At 57.9% G+C, this 11,539-nt stretch overlaps 1 protein-coding gene across 1 annotated transcript; it reads right to left on the bottom strand.

Annotated features, from left to right (window-relative positions):
• Positions 1-3,373: 3,373 nt before the first annotated feature.
• Positions 3,374-7,827, bottom strand: R3HDM4 (R3H domain containing 4). Its single transcript, XM_037823796.1, has 8 exons — positions 7,755-7,827; positions 7,472-7,601; positions 6,596-6,804; positions 5,986-6,110; positions 5,513-5,722; positions 5,187-5,272; positions 5,052-5,107; positions 3,374-4,363 (listed from the first exon to the last, which is right to left on the bottom strand). The coding sequence occupies exons 1-8, from the start codon at positions 7,825-7,827 to the stop codon at positions 4,260-4,262; spliced, it is 993 nt and encodes a 330-aa protein (XP_037679724.1). The 3' UTR covers positions 3,374-4,259.
• Positions 7,828-11,539: the final 3,712 nt, after the last annotated feature.

Genomic DNA, 11,539 nt, shown 5'->3' with positions numbered 1-11,539 from the left:
CACGTTTTTGTCCCCGTTCAGGTAGGTGACCTGCCAACTGGGGACCCCTCTCGGAACCCTGCGGGGCTGGGCCATCAGGAAGCGTTTTGGGTTTGCAGGGCGAGGTGCTCAGGAGAGAGGGCTGGCGCCCCCGGCCCTGCGCCTGTCAGCGGGGGTGCCTGTCACCCATGCCCACCCCGGGCCCCACTAGCCACGCACCTTCCCACCCGGCACTGAGATCTCCTTTGATGTTGCTTTTTTTTTCCCTTTGGGTTGTATTGAGATATCTTCTCCCACCGTACAATCCATCCGAAGTGTCCAATCAGCGGCCCCCAGTATCATCACATAGGGATGCCTTATTACCATGATCAATTTTAAAACATTTTCATACTCCAGAAAAAGAAATAAAAATAAAACCAAAAACCCAAAACATCTCATAGCCCTTATCCTCCACCCATTACTGACCCTTAGCATTGGTGCCGTACATTTGTTACTGTTGATGAAAGAATATTGCAATATTACTGTTAACCTACAGTCCACAGTTTGGACTATATACCCCGTTTTTCACAAGTACCCCTTTATTATTAACGCCCTGTCATACTGACATACCTTTGTTCTAGCTCATGAGCTTCTTTATATTTGTACAGTTAATCGGAGGCATTGTCCACCACAAGATTCACTGTGTTACACGGTCCCAGGCTTCGTCCTCTGGCTTTCCCTCTAGTGACCTACGCAACCCTAAACTTCCCCTTTCAGCCGGTCACAAACGGAATTCAGCACGGTTAATTACACTTGTCATAATGAAACTTTCGACATGCAGAAGAATTCTGTTTTATCTATTTTTTCTTTCATTGCTTGTGCTTTGGGTGTATGGTCTAAGAAGCAACCTCCTAATACTAGGTCTGGAAGATGTTTCCCTCCGACGTCTTCTAGGAGCTTTGTGGTACTGGCTCTTGTATTTAGGTCTTTGGTCCATTTGGAGATAATTCGTATGTAGGGTGTGAGGTAGGGGTCCTCTTTCATTCTTTTGGATACGATGTCCAGTTCTCCCAGCCCCATCAGTTGAAGAGACTTCTCTGTCCCAGTTGAGTGAACTTGGGAACCTTGTCAAAAATCAGCTGACCATACTGCATAGGGGGCTGTTGGAATTTTGACTGGCATTGCATGGAATTTGTAGAACAATTTGGGGAGAAATGACATCTTAATGAGATTTAGCCTTCCAATCCATGAACTTGGAATGTCTTTCCACCCATTTCGGTCTTCTTTGATTTCTTTCAGCAGTGTTTTGTAGTTTTCTGTGTACAGGCCCTTTACATCCTTGGTTAAGTTTATTCCTAGATATTTTAGCTGCTATTATAAATGGAATTTTTTCCAGATTTCCTCTTCAGATTATTCAGTACTAGTGTATAGAAACACCACCGGTTCTCGTGTGTTGATCTTGTACCCTGCCACTTTGCTGGGCTCATTTATTAGCTCTAGTGGCTTTGTTGTAGACTTTTTGGAGAACTCGGCAGGATGAGGCCCACAAATGAGCTGGGAGCATCTTGGGGTACCAGCAAGTACGAAGTGTTCCCCTACCCCCCCCAAAAAAAAACCCATAAGGAAAGGGGCACATCCAGTGGACATGGGAGCTGATTGTGCTCCCAAGAATCAAAGCTGGAACGAGCTGAAAAGCAAAATCAAGTTGCCTTGGATTGGAACCCAACGAATCAAGTAAGCATCTGTGGGTCCATGCCAACATGAATCAGTGATTGAACAAAAAAAGAGAGATCTGGAGGAGAGATAAACTCCCCTTCAGAACCCCAAATGCTTGGTCCCCAAGGAGATGCGGTACAACCCCCCCACTCCTCATGTGGGGCTGAGCACAGGGGCTTCCTTCCCAAGAGGCAGGATGGACAGAAGTCTGCCCCCAGGCAACGGACATGGGCCTCGACATGATGAGGGACCCCCTACCTCTGTGTCTTCTTCAAGACCAAGGGCTCGTGAAGAGTCCAGGAAACTGTCCCGGAGCAGAGGAGCCTGGGGGACGCAGTGTGGCATCTAGGAGGGATCTGGGTCAGAACGAGGACCCCAGGGTGAAGGAGGGGACACCTGGGTCAGCCATGACCTATAGCTAACGACGACGGATCAGTATCGGGTCACTGGCTGTGACAAAGGGGCCCGGCCATGGCCGTTGTGCCAGTTTGGATGTCTTATGTCCCCAAAACGCCATGTTCTTTGACGCAATCTTGTGTGGGCAGACATATTAGCGTTGATTAGGTTGGAACCCATTGATTGAGTGTTTCCATGGAGATGTGACTCAATCAACTGTGAGTGAAACATTTGATTGGAAGATTTCCATGGAGGTGTTGCCCCGCCCATTCAGGGTAGGTGTTAACTGGATCACTGGAGTCATAAAATGGAGTTCACAGACAGAAGGAACAGAGCAGCTGAGAGTGACATTTTGGAGAGAGCTACAGCTAAGAGAGGACAAAACACCCCAAGAGCAACATTTTGGAGAACGCCATTTTGAAACACAATCTGGGAGCAAGCAGATGCCAGCCACGTGCCTTCCCAGCTAACAGAGGTTTTCCAGACGCCACTGGCCTTTCTCCAGTGAAGGTACCCGATTGCTGATGCCTTATGGACACTTTATGTCCTTAAGATTGTAACTTTGTAACCAAGTAAATCCCTTTATAAAAGCCAGTCCATTTTGGTGTTTTGCAAAAGGGCAGCGTTAGCAAACCAGAACAGCCGTGTGACAGCAGCGATGGCGTGGGGCATGCAGGGATGACTCCGCTGTCTCCACAATTGCCTTGAACTCCTAAAGGTGCCCACAAATGAAGTTTATTTTTTAACAAACAGGCAGGACATCAGATGGCCGCCCTGGGGCAGGTTTAGTTCCTGAGGAGGGTCATGCCCCTGGACTGGGCAAGAAGTGCCAGCGTGACGGCCACGGGCTCGCAGCGCCCTCTCAGAGGCAAAATACAGTCGGGGAGCACGGCCGAGCGGGCGGCGGGAGGTGGCGTCCAGACGGCCCCTGCCACTTCCCTGGGGCCTGAGAGTTTTGAGAACAAACACACTGATGAGAGAATACAAAATTGTTGATGGTGGAAAACAAGTGTAATTTGCCACTAAGTGACGCTATATGTATTTCTTTAAGTAGATCATCTTTGTCAGTCATCACCTTGGTGATACTGAGGCACAGAGAGGGTGAGTGGTTCATCTGAGGGCACACAGCTGGGAAGTGGCGGAGCTGGGATTCGAACCCAGCACTCGATGAGAATCCCCTCCACCACCACACGATCGCAGCCCACTCACCGCAAAGCTTCGGCCCTCGGAGAGCAACACCCGGTAACCTCCTGAGAGCCCCCCGGGCCCCCCCAGCCCGACCCCAAAGAAAAAGCCGCCCATCCCGAGGCCAGAGCACCAGAATTTTATTGAACCTTCCATTTTCCCAAAAGCACAACTTAGCCACAATGTGGGAGTTGGGGAGGGGGTTCCCAGCCTTGACCTGCAGCCCAGGGGGTTAGAAACACCCTGATCCACAGGCCCGAGCCAGGGTGGGGGGCAGAGAGGACAGGGGTGGGGATCGGGTCAGCTGGGGGTGGGGGCTTCTGGCTGGAAGTCCCAGACCCCCGTGTGAAGGGGGGTAGCAGAGAGGGCCGGAGAGCGTGGGGGTCCGACGGGGCCCTCCGAGCTGCCCTCACGTCACACAAGCAAAACCATGTCGGCCAAAAGGCACCAGGGGAGTTCAGGCGTTCCGGCAAGAGGGTAAAACCAGCCCTTGAAACAGCTCCTGTCCTGGGTCGCAAGGCGCACACGCGTGCACACACACACACACACACACGACATTGCGCTGGGGCTGCGGTGGGACCCCAGAGACCCCCCACCCGAGCCAAACACCGGAGGGGGTCGAGCAGGGGCTGCGGCCAAGTCCCACCATGTATCGGCTGGGGCAGGGTATGGGATTTTCCTCTTAGAGAGGAAAATTTAAAAATCTACAATAAATGATGCCAAATTCATTAAAAGTGATAAAAAAAACCGGGCCTCTCCCTCCTCATTTGAACGCCAGACTGGGCCAAATAAACTGAATGAATTAAAAATGAGAAAATGCCCAGGCTGGGTCTCCCCACCCAAATAAAAGTCCCACCGTGGGACCAGCTGGGGTGGCTCAGGCCGCCAGCGCTCATCTGCGAGCGCCAGGCAGGGAGGGGCGGGGCGGGGAGGACACCCCAAAGGGGAGAGGAGCGTTCCCAGGACAAGCCCCGCGGGGCGCAGCGGGGTCGCGGGGGCCGCCATCAGCTGCGCTGCTCCAGGTAGGCGGACAGGAGCAGCCCGGGCGGCAGGAACTGCAGGTGCCGGTTGCTGACCTTCATCTGCCGCTTGCCCTCCAGGTCAGCGCCTGCGGGGGGCCCCGGGGCGAGATTTAAGGGGTGCAAGCCCCTGCCCTGCCGAGGGCCCCGCAAGTGGGAGCACTGAGGCCACCCGCGAACGAGCGCCCCACTGTCCCCATCCGCCCCTTGCTGGGGCTGTGCTTCCGGGATGTTCAGGCCACAGTGTGAGCCCCCCCAGAGCCAGGCCCCCCCATTCCGCGTCTGCAGGAACAAAGCCGAGCACAGGCGCTGCGTCTCCCAGAGGAGCAGGCCTGGGGTTGTCATGGAAACCGTCTCCTCGGCAACCCCTGCCAAGACCACCCCCCCGGTGCAAGAAAGGGGACCCAGGGCGGAGATGGGGCGAGCCCCCTGGCTAAGCCAGAGCCTCTGGGCACCGGGGTCCCCTCGTTTCACCTCGAGGTCTGACGTCAGCCCCTCTGCCCGCAGCCCTGACTGTGCAGATCAAGGGGGTCTGTGTCCAGCTCTCGGGCTCCCGGGGGTCAGGCCAGGGCTGAACCCGTGTCCACAGCGCCCCCCAATACAGAGCCGGCACATGGGGGTCTCTGTCCAATCCAAGGCCATCAGTTGCCCGGCCACCACCTCTTCACTACTGCCGCCCCCCACTCCTGGGCCCCCCAGGAGCCTCCCGCTGAGTAAGCAGATGCCCTGTGACCCTGGGCTCGGATCTTGGGGTCCCGGGGGGCCCCCGGCACTCACTGGCCGAGATGAGGTCCATGTACTGGCAGATGGCATGGAGCAGGAGCCTCTCGAAGCTGCGGGGAGCGGGGCAGTGAGGGGCCGGAGCTGGAGCCCACCCCAGGAAGCTGCACGCCCACCCCGCCCCCCCCTCACCTGCTGTCCAGCATGGCCGTGTAGACGGCCTGGGGGGACACCGAAAAGAACCCCAGCAGCCGCTCTTCCCAGGTCTCCAGTGTCTCCTGCAAGAGACACAGGCCGAGGGGTCAGGCGGGGCTGTGGGACCCTCTCCAGGAGCTCCCCCCACGACCGAGCCCACCCCCCCTGGGTTCAAACGCTGCCTGACACACTACACGACCCTACTTAACTGGCTCCCGGGTACCAGGCACCCTGGCACCTCTGCACCTTTGGATGGTCCGTGCCTTCTGCCTGGTGAACTCCTACACATCCTGCAAAACCCTCCAGGTGCAGCCCACACTCACCATGGGGATGCGGCTCCGCTTCAGGACGGCCCGCAGGCGGCGGCTGATGCGCTGGAAGCACTCACGGGGCGTGTAGGCCGGGTGGTCTCGGCGCCGGTCCTCGGCCCGGCCCGGCGCCCTCCTCCGGGGCTTGCTCTTGGCCTCGTCCTCCAGGTAGCGGAGCACCCGCTCCTGCTCCTCCCCAGAGCGGTTCATGAAGTCGTTCCAGACCTGCAGGGAGGGGACAGGTCCCGCCATGAGACCCCGGGCCGTGACTCGCCCCCTCTGGGCCTCAGTTTCCCCAGGGACACAAAACGACACAATGTTGGTGCACATGGTCTTGACGGGCCCAGAGTTTGGGGGGTGCCCGCATGGGTGGGGCCTGTGCTGGGGAAACCGGGGGCCACAGACAGGGCTCGCTCAGGTGGGGAGACATGGATCGAACAATGGGGGGGTTAATTCCACAGGGTGATGGGTGGGGAGGGGACGGGCACCTCCACGTAGGTGGCGTTGCTGCAGGCCTCTGCGAAGATGCCAGGTGCCGCGGGGGGTGCCAGCTCCCCGTCCTCAGGCCCCAGCGGGCCCTCATCTGCCTCCAGCAGGCTCAGGAGGTATTGTGCTGAAAGGAGACAGGTGGGCTCTGGGCCGGGAGGAGGCAATCGAGGCCCCGCACAGCTCCACGGGGACCCCTCAGACCCTCCTTGCTCTCTCCCGGGACCCTCTGCCTCCCCAGCCTCCCAGCCTCCCCAGATCCCTGTATCCAAGGCCCCCTACTCTCTGGCTTCCACCAACCTCCCATCCCTGTGCTCTGGCTGCCCTTCCCAGAAGGCATGGAAACCGGTCAGCCTTCAGAACTCCTACCTCAGCTGGCTTGTTGAACTCCTAAACATCCTTCAAAGCCCTAGCTCCAGTGCCCAGAGCAAACTCTGGCCCAGCCCTGACCCCACAGGACTAGGGACGCCTGTGACCCATTCTGGTGCCCTCCCCACTCCCCCGCTCCCTGGGCCTAGATCAGGCCAGGTTCTTGGTAAGGGGGACAGATAATTGTAACATGTATTCCATTCTCATCTGAGGCCCGGGAGGAGACCCCCAACCCCAGCTCACTGTTCTCCAGGCGCTGGAGGCTCTTCCGCCCCTTGGCCTTGGGCACGAGGTCCGAGTTCCGCACGGCCTGGTTGATGAAGTGCTGCTTTCGCCTGGAGGCTGACAGCCTCTTCACTTGGGAGCCAGCTAGAGCAGGGAGGCAGCCCGGCAGGGACCTGTGGGTAAAGGGGGGTCTCCTCAGGGCCAAGACAGGCTGGGAGCCCCAGGTAGAACCCCATCATGGCCATCTGCTGCTTGGTTTCCCCCAGTGACAGGGAGCTCATCTCCTCCCGTGTGTTGAGTCCTGGACCCTTAAAATCCTCATTCGTTTCATCCCCACACCACCCAGGAGGCAGGTACAATTGCAGATGGCCAAACCAAGGTGCAGAGAGGCAAAGACACTGGGCCAAAGTCACACAGCAGCTGGGTGGCCAAGCAAAGCTGCCTGCCCCACTTCCAGCCTTCTGGGACTCAAATCCCAGCCTCCCCTGCAAGTTCCTCAAGAGACTTAACTTTATCGCTAGTTGAAATAGAAAAGCAGCAGCAGAAAAAGCAGGAAACGGCCCCAGAGGCTGAAAGTGAGGCCCAGGTCCCACCATCCCCTCCCACACACCGGGGTGCAGGGCTGGGGAAGAGGCTATGGCGGCCTCCGAGCTAATCCAAGCTCTCTCCTCCTGGCAAATGGCTTTCATTATGGAGGTGGATTAGCAGGCATGGCCGTGCGTCCTGCAGGGAACCCAAGGGCAGAACCCACAGCAGGAGGGGACAGGCTGCAGGCAGCCACCTGTGGGGGGTGGGGGGGCTGCAAATGGAAAGTTCCAGATGAGGACAGAAGCCACACAGCCTGCCTGGACAGCCCCTGACACCCCTGAGTGACACTGCAGAAGAGGGTCCCACCTGTTCGGGAAGGGCACCTCCTCGTCAATGGGGGATCCCGACCCTCGCAGGGACTGGGGGCTGGGATCCCCGACCCCCTCTCCTATCTCTCCCTGCTCGCTTGGCTCCAGTCCCGGGGCCTCGGAATGGGCTGCACCCCCGGACACAGCCTAGCTCCGCGGCTCGCACGCTCATCTCGTTTAGTGCTCGGTTGGAACGTCACCTCCCCAGGGGACCGTGCCCCTCTATTTAATCCCCGCTCCCTGCTGCATCTTCCAACCAGCACATCTTCACCTCCACTCACGACTGTCCTCTCCCGCTAGGTCGGTTGTCACAGCCCACCCGGATTCAAATTCCGGACCAGGGAGAGCCTGCATCCCCGTGCCCAAAGGAACAGCTGCCACGTCACTCTCAGAAATAATCCAAGGCACACGGCCACTCAGAGCCCGAGTCTCCCCCTGAACGTTCCTGGCATCCAAGTTTCACAAGGTACGAATCAAAAACAGAAGCCTGAGCCCCCCAGCCCCCCAGTCATCCAACAGGCGACTCAAAGTTCTGATTCCACAAACCCAGACACTGGATGCTTTCCTAGAAAACACCAGGAAACCTGGGACAGCCACGCAGCACATGGGAGGACCACAGGTGTCGGAGCAGAGCTTGCCAGGGTCTATAGCTACATAAAGAGCACTCGAGCCTTAAATGTGATGTGTGCACTTCACGGAATGGCCATTATGGCTCCATCCAAAGATCAACAGGTTGACCAGACGGAGTGCTGTCCGAGGGTGGAGTGCAACGTGAATGGCACTTTTGGCAGAAATCTATGAAAACTGCAGAAGCCGTGCCCTGCAGCTCAGCAGCTGAGCTTTCGGAAGCACACAGACGGATCAACCCAGGCATGTGCGGGTGTCCGTCAGTGGGGACACGCAGGCAGACGTGCGGGTTGGGCTTCGACCTGTCCGGGCACTCGGAACGCGCCGGCCGAGGGATGCTGGTGACTTGGAGACTGACCCCAGCCCTGGGTTCGAATTCCGGCCACGACAATTGTCACTATGCGAGCTGGAGCTGCATGTTCGCCGTCTACAAAGTGGGGATAAGAATAGTCCCAGTAGGTGCCTGTGGGTCTGGGAGGGGCACTCAGAACAGAGAGGGGCCAGGGCAGCCCCTCACCACACACCTCAACCACCATCCACTTGGTCTCCCCCTGTGATGGGGAGCTCACCCCCATTGCCATGCTGCTCTTGATCATAGCAATATCCCTGGATTGAGCATTTCCTCCACATCGGGCTCCTCTCATGCCCTCTTCACCATCACCCAGGAGACGGGCACTATTATTTCGACACCCATTTTACAGATTTGTAAACTGAGGCATAAAGTGACAGCACTGTCTCAAAATCCCACAACTGCAAAGAGGACAACTGTGACAGGAAGTAGTGAATCAAGACCTCGGCACAGGGCGTAGCATCCGATGAGCAATCAGTAAACGCTGGAGGTTACTTAAGCCGACTTCCCTGAAAGCTGTGCCCTCACCCCACCCTGGCAAGGCCCCAGCACCTGCGTCTCCACCCAGCAGCTGGACGGAGCCCAGGAAGGCCGCCTGGCAGGGCTGATAACAGAGGCCGAGTCCGGGGAAGCCGTCAGGACCATCAGAAGGCGGGCCCCAGTGAGCCAGCTCAAGCTCCCCAACATGGGGACCGGGATCACCTCCCCCAGGCCTGGAGTCTCCGAGACCCAGGCTCTCCCTGGTCCTCACCCTGAGTCACTGAGCCCCCAGCTTCCACCGAGGGCCCAGGGCAGGGGGCCCTTCAGCCAGCAGCCGACACAGCTTCTCCCTCCCCTGCTCAAACACCACCCATGGCTCCCCAGCACCCTCAGGACCCAACTTGCCAGCAGCAGAGGGTGCATCACCTCCTTGTGGGCCTCAAATGCTGAGCCTGGAAAGCGCCAGAAAGAAGGCCCCACCACCAATTCCGGCTTGCTGATTCCAACCGGATATCAGCAGGAATAAAACAGGGAGCCACATGTAATACATATTGTCCATTTGGGCACATTGAACTCACAGCCCACAGCTGTCTAACTCAGGCCTGAGCGGAGCTTCTCTAGCACACGGATTTTCTCCGTCCGGCACATCGCAGCCTTCTTGGGCTCAAAACACTGGACAGCACTTATCAGGCCATTTTAAACCCCGAAATTACCAAAATAATGAAAAATAATAAATGTGGCACTAAACAGTCTGCAAAAAGGAGGCTCGTTTACAGTGCGAGGCTGAAGCAAGAAGGCAGAGCTTTGCCTCGTTGGACATCAGCTGGGAACGTGCATGTTGGTGACAGATTCCTCACCGCTCTTGGCATGACTGCAAGTGACCACGAAAACGTCACGGGTATGGATTTGGGATTACAAACAAAATTTTAGCAAGCAGGAACGTTGCAAATACAGGATCTGCAAGTAACGAGGATCAACTGTCTGTCTACAAATCAGAATATCGACGCTGACCCCGTCTGGGGCATCTGTCCCCATAGAGGACTCAAATTCACCAGAGACGGTCCCGCCCCAGGGCCTTTGCACACATTCAGCCCCCTGCCCAAGCAGGCTTCCCCTGGCTCATTTCAGTGTCTGCTCAAATGTCGCCCTCACCAGCGCTGTGTGCAGGATGGGGCTGGTCCGGCTTGGCCCCTGCTGTGGCCCCAGCGCCCTGCCCACAGTGGGTCCTCACTATGTGTTTGTTGAATGAATAACTAACCTGCTTACATACACACGCACGTGCCAGTTTGTCTGCTTCCTACACCGCACAACCAGATGGCTTGACAGATGGGGAGACTGAGGCAAGCCCCAGGAAATTCCCACCACCTGATTACAGAGGCCAGGCCTGGCTAAGGGCCGTGCCCACCCAGCCAGGGGCAGTTCTCAGCCTGCGGGTTTGGGAAGGGAGGCCCCCCTGTGGACCCCACGACCCACAGGCTCTGGGATGGGCCCGGTTTCCTGGGACCCCCCACCCCCACGGGCAGGCTGTAGGGAAACCCACTTCCCGGGGCAGGAAACCGGGTTGGGGCGGAGGTGACTCGGCACGGGCAGGAGCTGGCGGCCCCACCCCAGGCACCCACCCCCAGGACCTGGAGAGGGGCTACCCCGGCCCACCCCCAGCCCACCCGGCGGGTGAGTTCCCAGCAAGCCAGGGCTGAAACGAAGGGCGGCTGACTGCCCAGCTGGGGCATAAACGAGTTCATATTCACGTATTTATGGCCAATATCATTTCCGGGTTTTAAAGGGATCCAGGAAGAAGAATCAGGAGAGGGGACGGGCAGGGAGGATAAACGCCCACTTCCCTTTTTAAAAGAGAGAAAAACCCACATCAGCAGAGACCCACATATGACCAGATGGAGACAAAAATGATAAACCAATAATAAAATCATGTCAGCAGTGAAAACAAATGATAAAATGAGATCATTTAAAAGTAACAAGAAAATGTGTTTTTAAAATAAGATGTTTAAAAGAATAATTAGAAATAATTTGAAAGAATGAAAGCTCCTCTGGATGGCTGGTCGCTGCTGGGATCTCAGGTTACAGGTGGGGAAACTGAGGCACGGAGCAGCTGACGGAACCTAAGCCGCCACACCCCAAAATGGTTAAAACTCCCGGCACAAGGAGGAGCCCCGGGGGGCCACGGAAGCCCCCAGGCCCCTGCTCGCTGCAGGGCCCCTCAGGGCAGATGGAGCCCCCGCCCGGCTCCGGGGTCACTGGTCTGTACCCGAAGAAAAACAAAGGAAGCCCCCGGCCACGTGGGGCGGGGAAACCGGGGGCTGCCCCGGGGAACCCCGGAACCCCGAGCCCGGGGAGGGCGGGACCCGCTGCGCCAACGCGTCCGTCCGAGCCGGGTGGGGGTCGACCCCCGGGGGGGGGTGATCGGGCACCGGGGGTTGGGGCAGGGTTTGGGGGGAGCACGGGGGGCGCCCCCTCCCCAGCCGAGGCCCGGGGCCGGCGTTTCCGCCCGACACACCCCAGGGTGAGGATGGAGCGCCCCGCGCCCGTCCCGGGGTGAGACCCAACCGGGGGGCGGGGAGGGGAGGGGAGTCGGGGGGCGGGGAGGGGAGTCGG

Source organism: Choloepus didactylus, assembly GCF_015220235.1.
Source record: "Choloepus didactylus isolate mChoDid1 chromosome 25 unlocalized genomic scaffold, mChoDid1.pri SUPER_25_unloc1, whole genome shotgun sequence".
NCBI classification, from domain to species: domain Eukaryota; kingdom Metazoa; phylum Chordata; class Mammalia; order Pilosa; family Megalonychidae; genus Choloepus; species Choloepus didactylus.
The sequence above is the reverse complement of the archived record's forward strand: the minus strand, read 5'-3'. Positions and strand labels throughout refer to the sequence as shown.